The sequence below is a fragment of the Corvus hawaiiensis genome, chromosome 7 (assembly GCF_020740725.1).
Source record: "Corvus hawaiiensis isolate bCorHaw1 chromosome 7, bCorHaw1.pri.cur, whole genome shotgun sequence".
Lineage (NCBI taxonomy): Eukaryota > Metazoa > Chordata > Aves > Passeriformes > Corvidae > Corvus > Corvus hawaiiensis.
Window position 1 is genome coordinate 40141558 of NC_063219.1, and position 23716 is coordinate 40165273.

General features: G+C 57.7%; 2 protein-coding genes across 2 annotated transcripts; one reads left to right on the forward strand and one right to left on the reverse strand.

Moving 5' to 3' along the window:
- The first annotated feature begins 1384 nt into the window (after positions 1 to 1384).
- On the forward strand, positions 1385 to 12960 carry GALNT5 (polypeptide N-acetylgalactosaminyltransferase 5). Its single transcript, XM_048308900.1, has 10 exons — positions 1385 to 2339; positions 4983 to 5149; positions 5906 to 6025; positions 6373 to 6508; positions 6884 to 7003; positions 7367 to 7484; positions 7679 to 8002; positions 10176 to 10256; positions 10841 to 11002; positions 12581 to 12960. Exons 1-10 carry the CDS (start codon positions 1540 to 1542, stop codon positions 12725 to 12727), a joined length of 2175 nt encoding a protein of 724 aa, XP_048164857.1. The 5' UTR covers positions 1385 to 1539; the 3' UTR covers positions 12728 to 12960.
- A 3992-nt stretch (positions 12961 to 16952) lies between these two features.
- On the reverse strand, positions 16953 to 20097 carry ERMN (ermin). The gene is made up of 3 exons (XM_048308901.1): positions 19617 to 20097; positions 19224 to 19310; positions 16953 to 17599 (listed from the first exon to the last, which is right to left on the reverse strand). The coding sequence occupies exons 1-3, from the start codon at positions 19861 to 19863 to the stop codon at positions 17172 to 17174; spliced, it is 762 nt and encodes a 253-aa protein (XP_048164858.1). The 5' UTR covers positions 19864 to 20097; the 3' UTR covers positions 16953 to 17171.
- Positions 20098 to 23716: the final 3619 nt, after the last annotated feature.

The window sequence follows — 23716 nt, forward strand, 5'->3', positions numbered from 1 at the left end:
ACCCAGCATGACCAGCACAGCCAGGACAGCCAGCACAGCCAGCACACCCAGCACGGCCAGCACAGCCAGGACAGTCAGCACAGCTGGCAGAGCCAGGACAGCCAGCACAGCCAGCACACCCAGCACGGCCAGCACAGCCAGGACAGTCAGCACAGCTGGCACTGCCAGGGCAGCCACAACAGCCTGGACAGCCACCACAGCCAGTGCAGCCTGGACAGCCAGGGTAGTCAGCACAGGTGGCACAGCCAGGACAGCCATCACACATGGCACAGCTGGCATAGCCAGGACAGGTGGCACAGTCAGCACATGTAGAACAGCGGGCACAGCCAGCACTGCCAGCAAAGCCTGCCACGTCCCAGCCTGCGGTCCAGGGCCGGAGCAGGAGCAGGAGGGTGGTTCCTCGCTGGTTCCTTTCTTGGCGTTCTCCGGCTCAGCCCACCGGAGGCTGCCGTGCTTCGCCAGCGTGGCTCCCGTGCCCTGTAATTGAGCGGGGTGTGGAACACACCCACGTCCTCAGCAGCGGCTCAACCACCGACTGCCGCGCCGGCTGCCACGTGGAGCACGGACACACACCACGGCTCCCCCGAGCCACGGCCCCTCTGCCCCCGGTGGGGACCCCCGAGCCACGGCCCCGCTCCCTCCCACTCCCCCGGGCAGAGGCGCGCCGAAACACCTCCCTGGTCCTCCGGGGTGTCCCCCCCTAGCCACATCACCGGTCCCTGGGGATGTCCCCCCCGCAAGCTACACCACCCATCCCCCAGGATGCCTCCCCCGAGCCACAGCCCCGCTCCTCCCGGGATGTCCCGCCGGGGCCGGGCGGCTCCCCGGGTCAGGTTCCAGCGCGGGCGGGTCCCGGGGCGGGGGCAGCCGCGTCCCGGCCCCATCCCCATCCCCGTCCCCGTCCCCATCCCCGTCCCCGTCCCGCCTCCCGCTCCGCTGGCCCGGCGGCTCCCGCGCCCGCCCGGGATGAGCGGGCTGCGGCGGCTGTTCCGCGGCAGCGGGCGGGCCCTGGCCTTCGTGTTCGCCGCCTCGGTGGCCTGGGTGCTGCTCGACATGGCCGCGCTCCGCCTCTCCCTCGGCGAGGCGGGCGGGCGGCTGCTGCGGGAGGCGGCGGGGCGCGGGCAGCGGCCGGGGCCGGGGCCGGGGCCGGGGCCGGGGCCGGGGCCGGGGTTGGGGCCGGGGTTGGTGCGGGCGCGGCCCCGGCGCGGCCCTGAGGCGCCGGCGAAGGCAGCGGGGGAGCCGGGAGCAGCCCCCGCCGGGCACGGGGCCGGGGGCCCGGGGCCATCGCCGCCTCCCCGCCAGCCCCCGGCCCCCGGGCGCAGCCGCACCCCGCGGGCAGCCCCGCTCGGCGGGACGGGCACGGCGCTGCTCGGACATGCCGGCGGCGGGAGCGAGCGGCGTCCCTCGGGCACGGCGGGACAGGCCGGCCCGGCAGCCCGGGGTGCGGGGACGGCAGCGCAGCCTGGACCAGAGGAAACAAACGTGGGACGGAAAGAAACTGCCTCCAAAACTCGCTTCGTCCTCATTAGCAAAGAGGGGATGAACCTCGCCAGCCCCGCAGCCCCGCGCCGCGGACCCCACTCTGCGGGGAACGCCACAAGGGGACATGGAAAGCACAAAGAACTTGATGACAAGAGCAGTGATGGTGCCCACGCTGCGACTGCTGCTGCTGGGGCCACCGCGATGGGTGGCAGGAGCCGGACGCTGGGTGCGACGCCAGGAGCAGCTCCCGGGCCAGCTGGCCCTGGACTGGACCGGCACGAGCAGGCGGGAGCAGCTCCTGGAGCGGCTGGCACTGACCAGGATGGACATGAGCAGGCAGGAGCAGCTCCTGGAGCAGCTGGCACTGACCAGGATGGACATGAGCAGGCGGGAGCATCTCCTGGAGCGGCTGGCACCGACCAGGATGGACATGAGCAGGCGGGAGCATCTCCTGGAGCAGCTGGCACCGACCAGGATGGACGTGAGCAGGCGGGAGCAGCTCCTGGAGCGGCTGGCACTGACCAGGATGGGCAGGAGCAGACGGGAGCAGCTCCTGGAGCGGCTGGCACCAGCCAGGTTGGGCAGGAGCAGACGGGAGCAGCTCCTGGGGCAGCTGGCACTGGCCGGGATGGGCAGGAGCAGGCGGGCAGCAGCCCAGGGATGCACAGAGTCCTGTCCATGGATGCAACGCTCACCCCAAGAGACCCCCGAGCTCCTGGCCAATTTGGACACCCTGTTGCAGTCCCTGACGAAAAACAAGAAGAAGCAAAAAGTAGATGGAAAGAAGGAAACTTTAATGTCTACCTCAGCGATCTGATCCCTGTGGATCGAGCCATCGCAGACACCAGGCCTGCTGGGTAAGATCCGCTCCCCTTGCACACACCCCTGTGCTGCACCCTGGGAATGGGCTCCATGGCTCTGGGGAGGGTTGCTGGGGGCACACCGAGCCCTCCACTTCAGCCATGCTACCTGTCAGATGGCTTTTGCCTGTCCAGGTTAGAGCAGCTTGTTGTTAAGTGTAACTCTGGGTAAAGTTTGCAGGTTGTTATAAGCCATTGAGCCTGGCTGCCCAAAGGGGCCAGGACACACAGCACGGGTAATGGGGTCAGGCCTCTCTGTGCCTCAGAACGCTGTACCTGGTGTGTCAGGTGCAGCTCTGAGCATAGCTGCCTTCAGAATTCGTGCGTTGGTTCCTGGAGCCTGCACCCCGTGGGTGTGTGTGGGCAGCCGGAGCCCCACTGCCTGGAGGGGCTCTCACACCTCAGGCTGCCGTGGCCCTTCCCTCGAGGAAGAGGCACCACAAGGGCCTTCCCGGCCGGGGAACTGCGGTGGCTCCAGAAACCCCCACAGGAGACGTGCTGAGCGCTGGCACCATGCAACAGGCACGGACTGGAAAGGCAGTCTGGAGGGCTCTGGTCTGTGGGCACATGCGGGGAGGGACGTGGAGTTTGGGCTTGGAAAGCTGGCACACAGTTACAGCTGTCGTCATGAAACGTGTACGTGGTTCTGCACCTCTCGGGACTGCACTTGAAAACAGTCACTCTCTGCCAACAGAGAAGAGCAGGACAAGGCAAGGGCAACAGAAGGACGAGAGGCTGGGGAGCCTCATCCTGAGCTGCCCTGCCAGGTAGGCTTGGCAGTGCTGGGTTGAGGCTCGGATTTGATGATCTTAAAGGTCTTTTTCAACCTGAGCCCTTCTGTGGTTGTGAGAGCTGCAGGGAGGGCAGGGAAGGTGCCAGCTCAGGTGAGTGCCAGGCTCATCTCTTACACTCAGCCCTTCCTGCAAGCATCTCTCGGCCCCTGGGCAGGTGAGAGACTGCAGAGAGGTGCAGAGACCCTCCCACATCCCTCTTCCCATGCTCACAGACCACAGGTGGGGTGGGAATTGTGCCGTGATTATCCCCCATCCCACAGGACAGTGCAGACGTTCCCACAGTGCTGATGGTGCATGCTGAGGTGAGATCCTGCACGGGAAGAATGGAGCAGAGAAGGGGGGAGACAGCTAGGGCTGCTTCCTGATGCCACCTACAGAAGCCACCTGTGCACAGGACCAGAGCTGTGGTGGCACTAAGCCAGCGCTGGGTTTGGTCTGGGCAGCAGAGCCCCGGAGCTGCGGAGCAGGAAGCAGCTCCGGGCAGTGACGCACCTGCCCGGGAGGAGATGCTTTGCCGTCACGGGGAACACCTTGGCCAAACAGGGCGCGTCCCTGGGGATGTGAGCTGCTGCTGCCATGGGGCACGGAGCTGCCCTGGGCACCCTGGTTCTGGCAGGAGCCTGTGAAGGCTCTGCCCTCGGCCCCTTGGCACAGCAGGTACTGGGCTGTAAGGGCCAGCTCAGGGCAGTGGCTGTTGGCAGCTCTTGGGAGCCAAACAGCTCATTATTTTTTGGTGTATTCCAGTCTCTCCCAGTTTAGATTCCAGTTCCTTTTGTGATTCTTCCTGGAGTACTGGATGAGACCACTGAAATCTGGCCGATCAATGTGTCTCCGTGCACAATGCTCGCTGCTTTTGGAGCTTTACTGACAATGCTGGTGTTCCCTGGGCACTGTGTCCCTGCAGCTGGTGTGAGGGAGAGGGCCCTGAGGAGGAGTGTGATGGGCAGGAGGCTTGTGGGGAGCACAGAGTCCAAATCAGGGGTCCTGGGGCTGAGAGAGTAAGGGAAGAGAAGGCTCCAGGGAGGCCTCAGAGCCCCTCCCAGTGCATAAAGGGGCTCCAGGAGAGATGAAGAGGGACCTTGGACAGGGGCCTGGAGTGCCAGGACAAGGAGCAGTGGTTTTTCACTGCCAGAGGGCAGGGTTAGATGGGATGCTGGAAAGGAATTGTTCCCTGTGAGGGTGGGGAGGCCCTGGCACAGGATGCCCAGAGAAGCTGTGGCTGCCCCTGGATCTCTGGAAGTTTGAGGCCAGGCAGAATGGGGTTCTGAGCAACCTGGTTTAGTGGAAGGTGCCCCTGCCCATGGGAGCAGTTGGAAAGAGAGAGGCTTTAAGTTCCCTTCCAACCCAAACTATTCCAGGATTCTATGTGGAGGACAAGGGGGCATGACCCAGTTCTGCTCACCAGCTGCCCAGCAAGGGGCTTGTGGAGGCAGGACTGGATCCAAAATGAACTTTTCAGTGTTTTCTGCCCGCTGACCTCCCTGAGACAGAAAGACACATCTCAAGGATTGTGACACAGAGTAATTCTGGGGTGATTTTCACTTAGCCAGAGCACTGCTGATTAACTGTGAAGCCCTGAAATTCCTCTAAATTTCCTTCAGAATAGGTTCCTGTCAGAACCAAGTGAGTACATCCTGTCCCATGGGGCTGCCCATGAGAGGGGCTGTGAGGCTGTGTGTGGGGTTCCCCCCTGACCCCTCTGTTCCCCTCCCAACACTGCAGGGCTTTCCCTCCATATTTCACATTGGGCATTTTCCCCCTCCCCACACATTTTCCCACAAACAGAGCCTGCAGATTTTCAGGAGTGTGACTGGCCTTCACCTGTGAGCCCATGTTGCTGTTGCAGGTGCTCTGAGCAGCAGGTCCACAACGACCTCCCGACCACCAGCATCATCATGTGCTTCGTGGATGAGGTGTGGTCGGCCCTCCTGCGCTCCGTGCACAGCGTCCTCAGCCGGTCTCCTCCGCACCTGATCGAGGAACTCATTTTGGTGGATGACTTCAGCACTAAGGGTAGGTGAAGCTTCTGCTGCCTTTATGAAACTAATATAACTTGAAGGCAAAATGCAGTTTATTCTCTGTAATTCAATTCTAAGTGGGAAAGAAATCACATTTTCTCCTTCCGCTGTATTGAAGTGCATCCCTAGCCTGCACTGGGGCTGAGGGGGATCAGAGCCCTGGGATGCTGGGCTTGGCTGTGGGGGATGAAGGCAGAGGCTGCCAGAGGCTCCAGGAGCACCAGGGAGCTGGGACCTGCCCAGCCCATTCATCTTTGGGGCGTCCTGGCTCAAGGGGTTGTGCAATCAGGAGATGCTCTCACCCCTCACTGTGCAGCTCCCAGGCAGGTGCCCCGTGTTCCGTGTGGGGGACACACTCCCGGGTGGCTCGGAGGACAGGGAGCTGCAGTGGGAGCAGTGGTGAGCCGGGATCTGCGCTGCACAGTGCCTTCCATTGGCATTTCAGCCGGTACCCACCCCTGTGTTGTGATGCTTCCACTCCCTGCTGACTTCAGGCCTTAAAAATGTAGGAGTGATGTAATTTCCCAACTGCTGGTTCTCCAGGAAAGGTGCTGTCTCAGGTGCTGTCTCAGGTGGGCTTCAGAGCTCACACCATGCACACAAGGAGCCGCGCACCATGCCCAGATGTTCCCACCCCAGACCTGAGGACCTGGTGTGCCTGGAGGTGCTTCCAGGGAAAATCTGCATGTGGCTTTTCACCCTGTATGTGGGTGGCAGTGGGTAAGTCAGCCTCACTCTCTGCACCCTGCAGAGTACCTGAAGGAGCAGCTGGACACGTACATGTCGCGGTTCCCCAAGGTGAAGATCCTGCGTCTCAAGGAGAGGCACGGTCTGATCCGGGCCAGGCTGGCGGGAGCAGAGGTCGCCAAAGGTAGGACGGGAGCCGTGTTCCAGCCATGTCAGAACCCCAGAGGTGCTGGGCATCCCTCTCCAGCACTTTAGTTTGTCCCTCCCCATGCACCAGGAGTGTCCTTTTGTCGGCATCTCCAGCCCCAGCTCCACCACCTGCCCCAGCCAGGCTGTGTCAGCACCCACATGGCCATTTCTGTCAGGAGCAGGGAAAAAACGCTCTTGGCTGTGGCTGGGCAGGTCTGGGGAGCCAAGGGGGGTTGTGGCACAGTCAGCAGCACCCTGAGCCCGCAGGGTGCCTGGGGAGGCTGCTCAGCAGGGGCTGGGTTGGGGTGCCCAAGGCCTGACCCTCCCTGGCCTGTGCCGCAGGCACTGTCCTGACGTTCCTGGACTCGCATGTGGAGTGCAACGTGGGATGGCTGGAGCCGCTGCTGGAGAGGGTCCGCCTGCGCCGGGCCAAGGTCGCCTGCCCCGTCATCGAGGTCATCAGTGACAAGGACATGAGGTGAGGCAGCTCGTCCCTGGGAATCCCACTGCCCGAGCTGGTGTCCTGAGCGAAACCTCTGACTGGGACCACCATGGATCCATTACAGGCAGTGGATCCATGACTCTGGACCCCATAACCGGCCTCCAGCAGCTTTCCACAGGGGACACAGAACATTGCTGTACACCAGAAATTAACATTAGCTGTGGATGTGGCCTGTGTTTATCACACACCTGTTCGCTTTTTCACAACTTTTAGTACATGAAGAGGATTCCTGATGAAATTGTTAAAATCCTGGTTTAATTACCTACAGATATTCATCTTCACTCATTAGGGGTGACATTTCAATTAGGAATGTGACTCAGAATTAGTCAGCCCGATCTTTTTTCTGTTTAGTTACATGACCGTGGACAACTTCCAACGTGGGATTTTTACTTGGCCAATGAATTTTGGATGGAAGCAGATTCCACAAGAGGTCATTGAGAAAAATAAAATCAAGGAGACTGATATAATAAGGTAAAAAAAAGCAAATGCGAGAGCTTTGCAAACCAGCCTGTTCCTTTGGTAATAACTTAGCAGCAAAGGCTCCTTTGAGGCCAGATGTTGTTCTTTTGTGGCCAAGCGTTGTTCCTGTGCTTGCCAGGACAGCTGAGGCACAGGTGCGCTGGGCAGTCCCACCGCCAGGCACGGCCAAAGCCCAGGAGGCCTCTCTCCCCATGCATGGCACTGCTGGCGTGTCAGCCGTGCTGCAGGGCCAGGAAAACATTCCATTGCCTTTTTCCCTTCCCTGCCCCATTGCAGCTCTCAGGCCAGGTAAAGCCATGCCAGTGCCCTCTCTGTCACGGCCACTGACAGACCGTGTGGCCTCTCTGTTCCCAGGTGCCCCGTCATGGCAGGTGGCCTCTTCTCCATCGATAAGAAGTATTTTTTTGAGTTGGGAATGTACGACCCAGGGCTGGATGTCTGGGGAGGGGAAAATATGGAGATTTCATTCAAGGTAGGTCACTGTCACGTGCCTGTACCCTTGCCAGCCTGGGTGGGTGATGGGGCTCAGGTAGGGGCTCCCCAGGGACAGTTCCGTGCTGGACACCCCATCTCCCCTGGCACCTGACTTCCTGGTTCTCTCCTGGCTTGCACAAAGCCAGCACCCAACATCAGCTCATGTCTCTACCAGTGACCTCTGTTTCTCAGGTCTGGATGTGCGGAGGAGAGATCGAGATAGTTCCGTGCTCCAGAGTTGGGCACATTTTCAGGAATGACAATCCTTATTCCTTCCCAAAAGACCGGGTGAGAACGGTGGAGAGGAACCTGGCCCGTGTGGCAGAGGTGTGGCTGGATGAGTACAAGGAGCTCTTCTACGGCCACGCTTACCACCTGCTCCTAAAGAACGTGGACGTCGGCGACCTGACCCAGCAAATCCAGCTGCGAAAGAAGCTCCAGTGCAAGAGCTTCCGGTGGTACCTGGAGAACGTCTACCCGGATCTGGAAGCTCCCCTGGTTAAGGCCAGCGGGCTGGTACGTGCCCAGAGGATTCACTGTTCTCAGGGGATGGCTGTGCCCCGGGCAGCATCCCGCATGCTGCTGCTGCGCAGCTTCCTGGCCTTCGGTAGCATTTCGGATGTTTGATACGGCACAGAGGCCTGGATTCCACGGTATTTTTGTAAAGAAATAGGTCACAGATAGAAGGGATAGTTTCCCTCTGGAGAGCTAGGTGGGTGTTTGGATGGTTGAGCTGGGCACATGGCAGTGCCAGGACAGGATGTGCCCCTGGGGTGATGTGCCTCAGGGCTGGATGTGCCCTCGGGTGAGAAGTCTCTCGTGGTGGGAAGTCCCACATCACATGGGCATTCCAGGGGATCCCGCCCCGGCTCCCTGCCCCGGCTCGGGGGTCGCAGTGCAGGGCGGGGGTCGCGGTGCAGGATCTGTAGGTGCAGGGTCTGTAGGTGCAGGGTCTGTAGGTGCAGGGTCTGTAGGTGCAGGGTCTGTAGGTGCAGGGTCTGTAGGGGCAGGATCTGTAGGGGCAGGGTCTGTGAGTGCAGGGTCTGTGAGTGCAGGGTCTGTGAGTGCAGGGTCTGTAGGTGCAGGGTCTGTAGGTGCAGGGTCTGTGAGTGCAGGGTCTGTGAGTGCAGGGTCTGTGGGTACAGGGTTTGTGAGTGCAGGGTCTGTGGGTACAGGGTCTGTAGGGGCAGGGTCTGTGGGTACAGGGTCTGTGAGTGCAGGGTCTGTGAGTGCAGGGTCTGTGGGTACAGGGTCTGTGGGTACAGGGTCTGTGGGTACAGGGTCTGTGGGTACAGGGTCTGTAGGGGCAGGGTCTGTGGGTACAGGGTCTGTGAGTGCAGGGTCTGTGAGTGCAGGGTCTGTGAGTGCAGGGTCTGTGGGTACAGGGTCTGTGGGTACAGGGTCTGTGGGTACAGGGTCTGTGAGTGCAGGGTCTGTAGGTGCAGGGTCTGTGGGTACAGGGTCTGTGAGTGCAGGGTCTGTAGGTGCAGGGTCTGTGAGTGCAGGATCTGTGAGTGCAGGGTCTGTGGGTACAGAGTCTGTAGGTGCAGGGTCTGTGAGTGCAGGGTCTGTGGGTACAGGGTCTGTGGGTACAGGGTCTGTAGGTACAGGGTCTGTGAGTGCAGGGTCTGTGGGTACAGGGTCTGTGGGTACAGGGTCTGTAGGTACAGGGTCTGTGAGTGCAGGGTCTGTGAGTGCAGGGTCTGTGGGTACAGGGTCTGTGAGTGCAGGGTCTGTGGGTACAGAGTCTGTAGGTGCAGGGTCTGTGAGTGCAGGGTCTGTGGGTACAGGGTCTGTGGGTACAGGGTCTGTAGGTGCAGGGTTTGTGGGTGCAGGGTCTGTGAGTGCAGGGTCTGTGGGTACAGGGTCTGTAGGTTCAGGGTCTGTAGGTTCAGGGTCTGTAGGTGCAGGGTCTGTAGGTGCAGGGTCTGTGAGTGCAGAGTCTGTGAGTGCAGGGTCTGTAGGGGCAGGGTCTGTGGGTACAGGGTCTGTAGGTGCAGGGTCTGTGGGTACAGGGTCTGTGAGTGCAGGGTCTGTGGGTACAGGGTCTGTGGGTGCAGGGTCTGTGGGTGCAGGGTCTGTGGGTACAGGGTCTGTAGGTGCAGGGTCTGTAGGTGCAGGGTCTGTGAGTGCAGGGTCTGTAGGTGCAGGGTCTGTGGGTACAGGGTCTGTGGGTACAGGGTCTGTAGGTACAGGGTCTGTAGCACGGCTCTGCCGCCAGCAGAGCGCAGCAGCCGCTCGCGTTCCCGGCGCTGCGGGGCCGGGAGGAAGGACCGGCACCGCTCTGGGCACAGAACCTGCCCCTCGCCGGGGGCAGTGGGCAGAGAACACCTTAAAGTCCTTTTGAATTCAATGCTGCTTCCACAAGCCCCTTGCTTGGTGCCTGGTGGGAGAAACTGCGTCAGGCTCCCCTTCTCCTCCACCACAGAGTCCCTGAATGGTTTAGGTGGAAAGGGACCTTAAAGCTCAGCTTATTCCATCCCCTGCCATGGGCTGGGACACCCTTCACTAGATCACGTTGCTCCAAGCCCTGTCCAGCCTGGCCTGGAACACTCTTTTCTGCCTTCCTTTGTTATGTGAACAGTATTAATCAGAGTCCTGTGAACCCAGCAGGTTCAGTGCAGTGTAACATCCTCTCTCCCTTCTTGGGAATTTATGTCTAAATCTGCCTTTTGTTGCTGTTTCCCAGCTCGTTAACGTGGCCCTGGCAGGGTGCATCGCTGTGGAAGGCTCCACTCTGGCTTTTGAGGAGTGTGATGTTAACAACACGGTAAGGACGGTCTGCACACACCCCGGGTGTGTCACACTGCCTGTGGCGCTTGGCGTGGAGCTCCTGTGCCTCGCCGTGGTGACCTGTCCCCTCCCTGGGAGCTAACGAAGCCCTTCCCGCCTGGGGACATGGCCAGGTGATGCCTGGCAGCAGCAAGGGGCAGGAATTGCCTGTTGGCACAGCCTGTAGCCAAGCAACAGTGTCAGAAACAGCAAATTCAGCTGCTGTAGGAAGGTTTGATAAAGCTATGAGTTTGCACATGAAAACAGAAATATTTAAACACCAGCCTGTGATTTGTGTGCTGATGCTGAACATCCAGCTCTACCTTAGAGCCCCTTCCAGTGCCTAAAGGGGCTCTGAGAGGGCCAGAGAAGGACTTTGGACAAGGGCCTAGAGTGACAGCACAAGGGGCAATGGCTTCCCACTGCCAGAGGGCAGGGATGGATGGGGTATTGGGAAGGAATTCCTGCCTGTGAGGCTGGTGAAGCCCTGGCACAGGGTGCCCAGAGAAGCTGTGGCCATCCCCAGCCAGCCCTGCGATGGAGCCTGACAGGGCCGTGTCTCTTCCTGCTCTCTCCCCACAGAACCAGAAGTTCAACTACACCTGGCTGAGGCTGATTCAGCACGGAGAGCTCTGCCTCGCCCCGTCTGCCATCGTGGGAGCAGTGGGCCTGCGCCACTGCCAGGGCAGGAGCCGCAGCCTGGCCTGGCTCCACAGGTCACTGGCCACTGTCCAGCCGGGGCTGGTGAGTGATGCAGCCCCTGCCATCCCGGGATGGGTCAGCGTGCCGGGACAGCGCTGACGGGGGGACAGCCCGGCATGGGGGTGCCCCACCCTCTGCTGCCCGCTTTGCCAAAGCCACCTGTCACCTGAGACACGTGTTGGTGCCCGGCCCCCCGACACTGCTCGTGCCCCTCTGCGGGGGCTGTGTCAGGCCCAGTGACGAGCATCCTGACCCAGCCTGCCAGGCTGGGGGACACGGGGGACATGGCAGGAGCTGCCACTGCCGCAGCAGAGTTACAGAACATCCTGGTTCTAGACAGAAACCATCGATAGCACTTAAAGGGAGACGAGTCAGTATCGATCGGCTCTCAGCTCACAGGGGGTTTTAAAGAAAGCATTTATGGAAAGGAAAAGAATGGATACTCGCACTAATTGCCTGTGCTGCACAAAGAGTCACGGCTGGTGTAAGCAGCTGTCCAAAATGCTCTGAAATGGCACAGTTTATTGTTGAGAAAGAAACACTGTTCACTTAAGAAAGAAAAAATGGAGTTGAATTACGCACTCAATATATAGACAATTTCCTGTTCCACTTTGGTTTTTTCAGCCTAAAGTGTTGAATGCCAGAATGCCACAGGCTCACCTTGGGTGTTTGGGGAAAACTACAGGAACATTTTTATCCACTTACTGAAAATTGTCATTTCACTTTGTGAAGAATATGCAGAAATGCCCAGGGAGCTGTATGGGGCACGGGCAGGTCTTGTCTCCTGTTCCAGCCTGATATCTCAGCTGAGGGTGAGATGGATTTGGTGGTGCTCTTTTACTGGTGCCAGCAACAGGAGTCTGAGGAGAGCTCAGTGGTTGCTGGCTAAAGGAGTTGCAGTGCTTTACCCTCTCCTGACATCAGTCATTGTGTTGTCTAATGATGTGAAGTGCAGCTCCTGTCTGCACAAAGATGCAGCTCCTGCCCAGACCCCCTCCACACCAGGAGCATTTCACCTCGGTGTTAATGAGCTGGCCCTGAGAGTCGATGTCCCTTGCCTGGGGCAGCACCTGCAGCATCACCTGGCTGGCCGCTGGGGTTAGAGAGGTAAATCCAATGAGATGTGAAAAGCAAAAGGATGGCGATCACTCAGACTCTTTGTTCTTTCACAGTGCAAGGTACTGCCCCAGCACCTGAGCTCCGGGGCTGGTGCCTGACATCCTTTTCAGTGCAGTACCAGTGCTGAGCTCATCAGCCAACAAACTAAAATACGGAAATCAGTCGCCTGCTGTACATTCCCTAGGTAGCAAATCCCATCCGAGTGACTCCCTCCGTGGTAACTGCCACGCAGACAGTGAGAGTATTCCAGGAAGCACAACAGGTGTGGCGTGAGCCTGGCTCAGCAACAGGTGCAGGCCTGGATCTCACACCAAAGTCCCTGTAAGTCAGCAAAGATATCCAGGTATTAGGGACGAGCCAAAAAAGGGCACACTGTATGGGGCTGGGCTTTCTCAGAGGGAAAGTAGAACTGCTGCTGCAGGAGCCCTAAAGCCTGAATGGCCCCTAAGCCTGAGCCCTGCCAAAGCCCGGGCCCCCTAAGCCCTCCTCTCTCTCCTGCAGACCGACCACATCATCTCGGAGCACCAGCACCTCCCACAGCCGGCTTGCTTGGAAGTGGATCCCTCGTACAAAGCCCTGAGGGTGAAAGCCTGTAACTCCACAAACCCTTATCAGAAGTGGCAGTTTGGCACTTACCACGCGGACTGAGGGCAGCCCAGTTGCGCCAGGACCGCCGAGGTGTGACAGCAGCTACCGAACGGGAAGTGCATTTCCAAATGATAGCTGGAATCCGTGGTTTGATACCAGCGCGTTGAGGGACCCGAATACCGAGAGCAGCACATCTCATGTGACAGTGCCTGAACAGATCAGCCTCATTTTCCCTCACTGGAGAAGACTTTGAGGAAAACTCATTTTCTGTATTATTAAATGGAAATATTTTTTGAAGTCCCCATCCTGCTGTAAGCAAACATCCCTCAGTTCCCACCCACAGCAGCATAAGCTACAGAAATACTTCCAGAGCCCTGTAATTTTGTGAGCAGCCAATTGGGCTGCTTATTCCTCCACAGAAACTGGAAGTTTGTTGACCAATGCATCAAAAAATCCATCACCGTGTCCGCGCTGGATCTGGCTGCAGGATCCCTCCCTGTGGGACCTGTTGTGTGACAGATGAGGATCAGGGTTCTGTGAGGAATCAATTGCACGTTGATAAAGCCCACATTTTGTAGTGGGAGGTGGATGGGGGTCAGCCCCACCAGGGCTGCAGAAGAGGCCTGGAGCAGTCCTTCCCTGTGCTGGGACTGCGAGGACACACGTGCCTCGCTTTGCGTGGTGGGGAGAGGAGCTGCTGGAGCAGGGATCCAGAGGTTTGTCCTGTTTCTTGCCAGAGGCACGCTCCAGAGGCCAGCCTGGAAGCTCCTCATCCCAGGGCAGCCAGGTTGTCCCAGCATGGGGCTGCCAGGACCCACCCATGTCCCTGAGCCCCTGTGGCTTTCTGGGGGCTCTCCAGGAGCACTGCTGCTCCCTTAGCCCAGGCTGCATGGCACAGCCAGGCTCTGCACACCAAACTCCCTCTGGACTCACTGTCATGGGCAAGTGTTGTCCTTCCTGTGAAACTCTTCATCTCCAAAATCCATCACCAGTCACCGATGGGACGGATTTGATGGGAGAATAAATTCTGTGTGCCAGGGCTGTGAGATCCAGAGTACGTAACACCAAGCGGGGTTTCTACCCTGCTCCCATTGGGAATTCCTGCTGAGGGATGCTGCTCCCTGTACCCCTGCAGAGATGAGGGGCAGCTCCAGCACAAGCCCTTGGCGTACCTGGGCTGAGCATGGCCCTCGCTGCTCACGGCACCGGTAAGCACAGCCGAGCCCCAGTCCTGCCTCACACCCCCCGACCTCTCCTTTGGGTTTGCAGAAGGCCCTGGCATAATGCTACCTCTGACAGGGTGGATCAGTGCTGACAGCATCTGACAGGCTCAGTCTGCCAAAATATTGATTGGCCCAAGAGATTTTCCCAGTTGACTCCTATTCCAACTGTCTTCCTGATTTTCTCTCCCTCCTTCAGCGCAGCTAGCCCGCAGTCACCATCAGAAAAATGACACAGACGTTGTTTGGGCAGTCAGCTCGTATCAGGAGCATGAATTTCATCAAATTCTGTTTGCTGACATTCAATCACTTGTCACCGAGCAGGCACCAGGCGGTCATATGTCACAGTCACATCCCATCGCCAGCCCTGTCACTCGTGTGCCGCTGCCCTGCTTGTATAAATGCTCACTTCCCTGTTGGATCTTTGCTCAAAGACTGGAGGGCGCCTGGGGGCCACTGGCAGTGAGCTGGGGCCCTGCTGTTGCTCCATACTGAGAACATTCCGATGGCACCAGTCAGCCCAGTCTTCCAGAAACGAGAGCATTTTTCCGGCAGGCTCGGCAGCCGTGGCGCTGGGCGCCCGTGCCACTCCTCCCCACGGACACTCGGGCTGGGCATTGCTCCATGGGGCCGGGCAGCTTTGGGAGCAGCAGGGCCAGGCACCACGGGTGGAAAAACCTGTGCATGGGATGGGGACAGGAGCCCCTGATGTCCCCGGTGTTAAATAATTAAAAAAAAAAAAAAAGGAATAAATGATAATAGATGAAGCTGCTTCCTCTGAGCGCAGTGTGTTAAATCTGACCAACCTGGACCCTCTCTAGGGGCTCCTCCCGAGTTACAGCCAGGTTGAACCGTAAAGCATCACCGCAGGAAGAGCCTTCAAAGCGCCAATTCCCCTGATTTCTGGCCGTGCTGGCTCCTCGTTCGGTGCAGGGAAGGGCAGTCGCTGAGCTGGTTGCTGCAGCCACAGCTGCTGCAGGTGTCGTGACACCTGGCACCAACTCTCTGCACAGGGCTCTGCCTCTCACTCGCCGGCCGTCAGAAAGGATTTTCAGGCTGTGGTTGCCATGCCCTAGGCAGCATCTGCCTGAAAGTGCCTCTGCTCCAAGGACAAGGGCCCAGATCTCTGCGTGTCCCTTGCCCTCACACGCCGTGCGGGCAGCTCCGTGCCCGGCTCCTCCCCATGCGCATCTGGCCCGCTGACCACAGTGATGGCCAGAGGCCCAGCACTCCATCCCTGCCCATTGTGAACCCCTTGCTGTTCACACCACACCCTCCCGGCGGGTCAGGCCAGGTGGGAAGGGCTCTCGGGAGAGGCTCTCGGGAAGGGCTCTTGGGGGCCCCGAGCATCCCAGCCCCTTCCTTTTCCAGCTCCCCGTGAAGGGGAGAGGCCCCTGCCGCTCTGGGCTGAGCGGGCGCTGCTGTGCAGGGGAGGTACGAAGCGAGTCCAAGGCTCTCGGAAGCCCTGGGGAGCCTTTCCCACCGAAAGCTCTGGGAGTGGTCACAAAGACTGATAGAATCAGAGTGGTTTGGGTTGGAAGGGACCTTAAAGCTCATCTTGTTCCACCCCCGTGCCATGGGCAGGGACACCTTTCCCTATCCCAGGTTGCTCCCAGCCCTGTCCAGCATGGCCTTGGCTGGAATCACCATAACCACGTTTTCAAGAGGGACGTGCCACCCCCAGAGCAGCTGTCAGCAGGAACAGACCCACAGTATAAGTTGGTACAAGCGAAGCTCAGAATTTCCCCAGGCCAAGGAGCAAATAAACAAGTGTGAATGGCACAATGAGGGCTGTGTCTGCTGGCACAATGCAGAATTGCCCTGTATTATTTTCACGTTGCCAGTAAATAATTGCCTTTATGTAGAACAAGAAAAGTCAAAGCGATAATCAGTGCTGCTGGAGATGTAAAACTAATCCTTAAAAAGGCACTTATGGCTGCAGGAGGCCACTGTATAACTCCATCCTTACCTCCTCTCCCTTGCCAGCTGTTCTCAACTTTCCCAGATGCTTTCTGGAGTGACAATTGCAAAGCTAAATCCCAACTCTAGACAAATCTGAATGTAAAACATTTTTAAAAGATTGCCACCACTGCATGGTGGTTACACAAAGGTCTTTCAAAATGGAGAAGGGTAATGTCCAGGTGAGACAAAAATAATGGATAAAACTCACCTGGTTTTGACAAAATAATCTTTAAAATTTTGTGTCTAAACTTAGCATGAAAATCAAGAAGACACCTAGAGTCTGACCTGGTGGCATTGGGAGATTAGGTGTTCCTGGCAGTGGCCAGGCTCACCATGTGCACGCAGGCACAGGCATGGAGGTGCCGGCTGAGCTGCTGCCCTCAGGGCCAGCCCAGACCCCCGCTGCGTCTCTGGAGATGGCACTGGTCACCGGTACCACTGGCCCAAGGCCACCCTGGGCTGGCGGGGCAGACACCGTGGCCAGCCAGCACCAGCAGCACTGCCCACAGCTGCCCCCCGGCCTGGTGGGGACCCCAGCACCAGGGCTGGGGCTGCCAGCGAGGAGGGACAGCAGGGGAAGAGGAGCCCGGTGTGGGCTGGCTGCACCCTGGGTCACAGTCCGGCTCACACGGGGGGCAGCAGGGCCGGTGTGGGCAGGCAGGTGACACCACTGCTCACACCTGAGTCCACAGTGCCATCACACCCCGAGTGAGGGGTGGCAGGGAGGGCACAGGGGCCTCGGTGCCCCCTCATCCCCTTCGGCTCCCAGCCAGCAGCGCCTGCCCGCGGTGCCGGTGCATCTCCACCCCCGCAGCACAACGTGGGCACGGACGGTGCTGGCAGAGGGAGGCTGCCAGGGCACCATCAGGCACAAGGACAGGCAGACTGCAAAACAGAGCAGGGGGGTGCCAGCAGTCGTCCCTTTTTCCCCCTGCCCTGGCAGTGTCACGACTGCCACACTGCCAGCTCATTACTGCACGGCTGGTGGCTTGGGCCACGTGCGTGTCGGCAGCCAGAGGAGCCCCAGCCAGCTCCAGCCTTCCTGTGGTCTCAACACACTTGTAAAGGTGGAGAGAAAATAAGAGGATAACCTTAAAATCAAATGGGTATGTACTTAGCAAACTGATTATTTATTTTCCTGCGCTATGGACGCTTCTGCCCCTGTCAAAGCCAAGATGTTAAATTTTCACAGTGTATTATAAATCATATACAAAAAGAAGGAAAGCAGTGACCTTGTGTTGCGTGAAGAGACACGTCTTGGGGGAACAAAATAAAACCAAGCTCGGAGCAAAGACTTGGTGTGTTAGGCACTTCCCCTCAGTTCATAAGTGCATCATGGACTCAAACTCATCGATCCGCTGCTTGGTGTTTCCTTTGCGGATCCTCCGGTAGGAGATTGTGTTGTATCTGGAATAGCTGTGTCTGGAGATGTCATTCTTTTTTCCCAGGCCGGGCTGCTCCCCCCGTTTCTCCAGCGGGGAGTTGCAGCCGGGGCTGCCCAGGGGCGGTGGTTGCTTGTCGCTGTCTCTCTGCTGCAGGCGGGACGCTTCGCTGTTCTCCTTCTTGATTTCAATCACCTGAACTTCATCCTCTTCGGTGTCCTCCTCCTCTGCCTCCTCCTCTTCCTCCTCCTCCTCCCCGGCCGGGTTCCCTGTGGGGTCGGCGCTGCCCGCCAGGGTCTCCGTGCCGGGAGCGGCCGCCGTGTCCGGCCCGGCGCTGCCCGCGGGCAGCCCCGCTGTGCCCCCCGGCCCTGCGCGACACGGGCGCGGCGGTGAGAGGGGCTCCGGGGACACTCACCCGCTCCTGCCCCACATCCCCCACCCCAGGGACAGGGGGAGCACGGCCAGGCTGGACCCCAACACCGGGGCTGCCTGGGGCACGCTGGAGAGACTCCCTGCGCTCCCAAACTCATTGCTTGCCCTTTCTAATGCCTCCCCCGTTGTACTCCCACTCCCGGGAAGGGAAGGGAAGGGAAGGGAAGGGAAGGGAAGGGAAGGGAAGGGAAGGGAAGGGAAGGGAAGGGAAGGGAAGGGAAGGGAAGGGAAGGGAAGGGAGCTATTCTGCATGCAGTGCCCAGCTGTGCCCCACTGGGACGTGTCCCTCCCTCAGCAGTGGCCACCCTGGCGGCGATGGCCATCTCCCATTTGCCCTGTTTGGCACGTCTCTGTGGTTAATGATGCTTTAATGTTGCAACAAATGGTCTATTCAAGGTTTTGCCTGTGGGGTCCAGAGTATTAATTAGACTAAATTGATTGGGTACTAAAAAGCTGCCTGCAATTTCGAGATAAAGTGCTGTGGTTGCAGGGCGGGTGCAGGGGGCCCATGAGAGATCCTTTAATAGGTTTTATTGTGTGCTCCTAAAGCAGCACAGCTGGAATATGGATGTCAGCTCTAAGTGGGAAAGCTCCACCACTATTCACCTCACAGCCTAGGCAGCTGCTATGAAATATTAATTTGCCCATGACAAATGTTCAGATATTTTTCCTTTTGTTAATGGAAGCAGGTTTGGCTTCCGGGGCTGAGCCCATGACTCATTTAGAGCCCACTTCAAAGCTCAGGGCAGAGCATCACCAGCAGCTTCCGGTCCAGCCACCCTTGTCCCACCACTGCCAAAGCCACAGAGATGGGAGGAGCCTGTGGGTGGGAGATGTGGAAAGGAGTAATGCCTAGAGCCCCCTCGGAGAGATGTGGCTGTTCTCCTCTAGTAACACTCCAATAAATATAATATAAAATACTCCTTTGGTAACTCTCCATAAAATACTCCTCCTTTTGGAGGAGTGGCTGCAGTTTGCATAGTGAATTAAGTATGTTCATTTATGCATATACTCAGTGTATTTGTAACTCCTGACCAGGATGGGCAGTGACCCCCCTGCAGCCCTGCTCACCCACAGGAGATGGCTGAGGGTCCATTTCTACCATTTTCACCCAGAAACGAGCAGAGCAGACCCAGTAACAGGTGTTTAGGGGAGCAATTTTTTGTGGGTAGTTGGTCATTGGGGGATTCAACACTTGGTGAATCAGGCAGGAAAAGAATTTGGGTTTTGTGACCACCAGCAGCCTCACAAGGTTCTCCTCTGAGCATGGAGCAGAAGACAGAGTATCTCCCAACCTCATGAGGCTGTTGGGGACCTCCTGGCTGAAGACCCCACAAAGCTTCAATACCCCAAGGTCGAGGAGATTCGTAAAACCTCTGTAGGGAAGATACCAGCCGTGGTTTCTAAGGTGCAGCAACTCACAGATGAGAAATGAGTCACTGCTCTCTGGAATAGAAGGGTCTGACCCAATTAAAAAGATAATAACCACCTACATCCAGCATCCATTGTGTCTTTGCTACACATCAGGGAAACCCCGCATCAGATGGCATTTTGCATTACCTTCCCCTGATCCCTGGCCATTGGTCCCTGTGTCCTGGATATCCGCTGGTCCCTGCTGTAGTGTCCCATTGTTCTCCGCTCGCTTTTCTTTGGGAAACACAAAGCACAAGACATAGGCTGATGGAGCAATTAGTGATGACAATGAGGTTTTAATGGCTGCAGATCGGCAGATTTTCAGAGCAGATTTAGATTTGCTCGTTTCTTTAGTTATGAACTGTTCATTGCATCCATCAAATGTGACCCAGACTCTGAATTACTCCAAGTCACTGTTACAGCTACCACAGATTAGGAATTTTGACTAACACGCGCAGCACATCCCGCTATTCATCAGGCTATAGATAGAACAGAACTTTTCTCTCCCAGCACTTAGAGACAGGCAGCCCCGTACGATACCTTGGCACCGCTTCTCTCCAGCAAAATTCCCCGGAGTGATGTCCTCTCCCAATGAATTTCTATTTTCCTCCAGATTTTCCTTTTCAGGTGTAGTGTCAGGGCTCGTTTCCGCATTTGCGTACGGGACTGTCCCAACAGATTTTGCAATTTCATCGATGCCACCGATGACGGGGCGCGGGCCGTGCTCCGGGGGAACGCTCCCGTTGCACGCCGGCATGGTGGGTGCTGCAGGGATTTCTTCCGTCATGCTGAGGGCCGGACCGTGCCGTGCCGTGCCGTGCTCTCCGACTGGGGCCCTGCTCCTCCGGGGCCCCGCTCCTGCCCCGGGGTGGGGAGCTCCTCGTCACCCCTTCGCCCCGGGGTCTGGTCCCCTGCGAGAGCGGTCCTGGCGCGTCTCCTCTGCCGAGCCCGCGGCCGCACCATCCGCTGTGCCCAGGGCTTGCCAGCCCAATCAGCACCTCCCTTGTCGCCAAGGCTCTGCCCGTTGCATAATTAAATGCACCATTATAATTTACATAAACAAACAATCTGAAGCAAGGAAGCTTTTGTGCTGGCCTGGAGAGCGGGGCTGTGGGCATGTCAGCCCCGCGGCAATAAACGGGAGTTTGTGCTCCGGGCACAACGGCTCTTTGTGTCCCCGCTGGACACAGGCACGGCCATTGTTCTGACCCCTAATCCCCGGAGGGTGACCACCTTCCCCAGCGCCTGCCACCTAACCCGCTTAACATTCCCCATCGGGTTTGTGCCGGGAATCCTGCCGGGGATGAACCTCGCCGTGGATGGATCCTGCCGGGGATGAACCTCGCCGTGGATGGACCCTGCCGTGGATGGACTCTGCCGTGGATGGACCTTGCCGGGAATGGACACTGCCGTGGATGGACCTCGCCGTGGATGGACCCTGCCGGGGATGGACCTCGCCGGGGATGGACCTTGCCGGGGATGGACCTCACCGTAGATGGACCTTGCCGGGGATGGACCTCGACGTGGATGGACCTCGCCGGGGATGGACCTTGCCGGGGATGGACCTCACCGTAGATGGACCTTGCCGGGGATGGACCTCGACGTGGATGGACCTTGCCGGGGATGGACCTTGCCAAGGATGGACCCTGCCGGGGGTGGACCTTGCTGAGGATGGACCCTGCCATGGATGGACCTCACCATAGATGGACCTCACTGAGGATGAACCTCGCCCTGGATGGACCTTGCCAAGGATGAACCTCACCGAGGATGGACCTTGCCAAGGATGGACCCTGCCGTGGATGGACCCCGCCGTGGATGGACCTCGCCATGCTGTGGGGGCTCAATGGGCACATTTTGCCCTGTGGGGAGCAGCCCGGGCAGTGGGAAGGGCACAGGCCCTGCACACAGCGTGGTGCCACACTGTCCACCTGTGCCTGGCCACAGGCCCTGGACAGCCAGCACTGCTCAGAGGGGCTGTGGCTGCCTCTGGAGCCCTGGCAGTGTCCCAGGCCAGGTTGGATGGGGCTTGGAGCAACCTGGAATAGTGGAAGGTGTCCCTGCCCATGGCAGGGGGTGGAACAGGATGAGTTTTAAGGTCCCTTTCAACCCAAGACATTCCATGATTCTCTCAGTAGCTCTCAGTCAGACCTAAGGCTGGCAGGATCCAGAGTACAGTGTTTTGCAGAGGGAAGCTGGAGAATCAGTGGAGCAGCACTGGGGCATTTCTGACCGCAGCTGAACTTGTCTCAACCCTGCTGCCCAAAGCCAGGTTTACATAAGAATGTAATCTCCTGCTGTGAATGACATTCTGTGTTTGTACAATACAACACTTCTGGTATCTTTGGGCTTTAGGGTTTGGAAATCCTCTTGGGGAGTTCAGCCCCTGATTAGAAATGGATCCAAAGCCTTTCCACTGCTTCTATTCATCTCTTGAGTTCGTGTCTTTAAATCAACAAGTTTTCATTATTGTTTTGAAATGAGTTTGGTTTAATTGATTTATAAAATCCATCCTTCGCTGGAAAACTCTGTCCAAAAAAAATGCATGATAAGGTTTGAAAGTGAGTTGACCATGCAGCAACTGGTGCCCTCAGGAGGAGAGGCTGAGTACCCAGCAAGGTCTGGTGGCTGGAGAGGAGGAAGTTCCTTTCTATTATCAGAGAGTCACAGAACCATTTGTGTTGCCACAGCACCCCACAGGATTGCAGACGGAAAAGGCAGCTGTGGGTTCTTCCCACCACAGGCAGCTGTTTGTAAACACTGGGCAAAGCTGCCTCTCAAGGCAGGGAAACATTCCTTCTGCACAAACCCAGTGGGGTGGATTTCTGCCTCTTCAAGCTTTTAAAAATGAAAAAGCTTTCTTCTTTCCAATCTGGTGTGGCACAGCCACAGCTGGATGTGACACCACTAACAGCAGCTGGTCCATGCCAGGAGCACCGGGACTCGCTGCTGGCTCTGTCTGTAGATAAGTGTGAGTCCCCTTTACCTTGCAGGGCTGGCAGGCCCGCGATAACCACGAGTGCCATCTTCTGCTCAGAGCTCAGAGCTGGGTGTGACCAGCGGCTGCCACAGGGGAACACGGCCCGCGTGGGAAAGGAAGTGCTGGGTGTGGCTGCAGGAACCAGCTCAGCAGAACAGCAGGAGGGAGCCAGGACCTGGTGGGAGGGTCTGGGCACTGGGTAAGACCCCGTTGAACAGTTAAGTCCCCTCAGAAGGTCAGGCTCTGTAGCATTCATCAGATTAATTAAAATGTTCCATTTAAAATCAAATTGCATTCTTCGAAGACCAGCTGCACTTTCCTCTGCAGTAAACTTGTGTTACCCCCTCAGCCCCTGGGAGATAAGCCGAGAAAAGGTTCCACTGGCTGCTGGGAACTCTCCAGTCCCTGCAGTGCCCCCGTGATCAGTGAGAACACCTCTGCTGCTGGAGGTCCAGAGCACCCGGAGCCGAACCCAAACCCCTGGTGTCACTGTCCCGTGCCGCCTGTACACCCACCCTCCTCCTGCCCCGCTCCCGGGAGGCAGAGCAGGATCCACCCAAAGTGCTCTCTGCAAGGAGAAATGCCATTTCAAAAAGCTGTAGCAGCTGCTTTGCTTTCTGAGCACTTTGGCTGTCCTGTGAGCTCCTTCCTCCCCCACAGGCTGGGGCACAGCAGAGCTCAATGCTTGTCACCCACATCCTGTTTGTGATCCTGGCTGTGAACGTGTCATGTTGTCATTTCATAGCACCCAAAGCGTGCTCTCACCCTGCTGGGACCACATCACTTGTTCTGTCTGTCTTGAGCCTGCTGGGTGTTCAGGCTCCTCCAGCCTTTCCATGCTCACAGTAAGTGCCTATATCCCAGAGTGTGGCAAATTAACCTTTCATACCGAAGGAATCACAGCTTTGGCCTGTAAAGCTGCAATAAATTAGAGTCCCTTTCTCAGTGCTGGGGCCGCCCATTCCCTTTAGGCACTACAACTCTCACCAGATGTTCAGTTTTTTCTGCCCCCAGTTCCTTTTGGACACCCCTAATCTGCCTTTAACTCAACATTTTGGCCAATGAGAACCAATCTCTGATTTTTATTTCTCCCTCCAGCTGGTGCTACTGGCAATGAAAAGTAGAAACCTATTTTGAGATAGCAAATCATGGGCAAAAGCTTGGTGTCTAGTGACGAGCTCCAGAGCCCAGAGCAGCACCTGAAATGCCCCAGCCTGGACTGGGGATGGGCTTCAACACCATGGGGGTGTTGGAGCAGAACCCCCCTCCCTCCAGGGGCTGGGGCTGGACCCAGAGCAGAGGAGCTCCCAGGCTGAACTGCAGGCACTCGGTGCAGCAGCAAGGACAGGACATCACCCTCATGTACAAAAAGCTCCTCTCCTGATCGTCCTCCAGCTCCCCTGACTTCCCTCCAGCTCCTCTGAGTGCCCTCCAGCTCTCCCAGAGACCTGACATATTTCCAGCTACTTAATCCTTTCCACAGAAATTACAGAGGCCGGTACTGACTCTTCTGCCTTAGCAATGTCCATGAATCAGAGAAGTTTTGGGAACAGATTGCTTTTGTTTGGAGCTCATCTCGGAGGGAAGCTATTGGATTTAGCCTGTGGTCCCTCTCAAGCCCAGAAAACCCTGGAATGGCAGTACCCGAGGGTACAGCTGCACA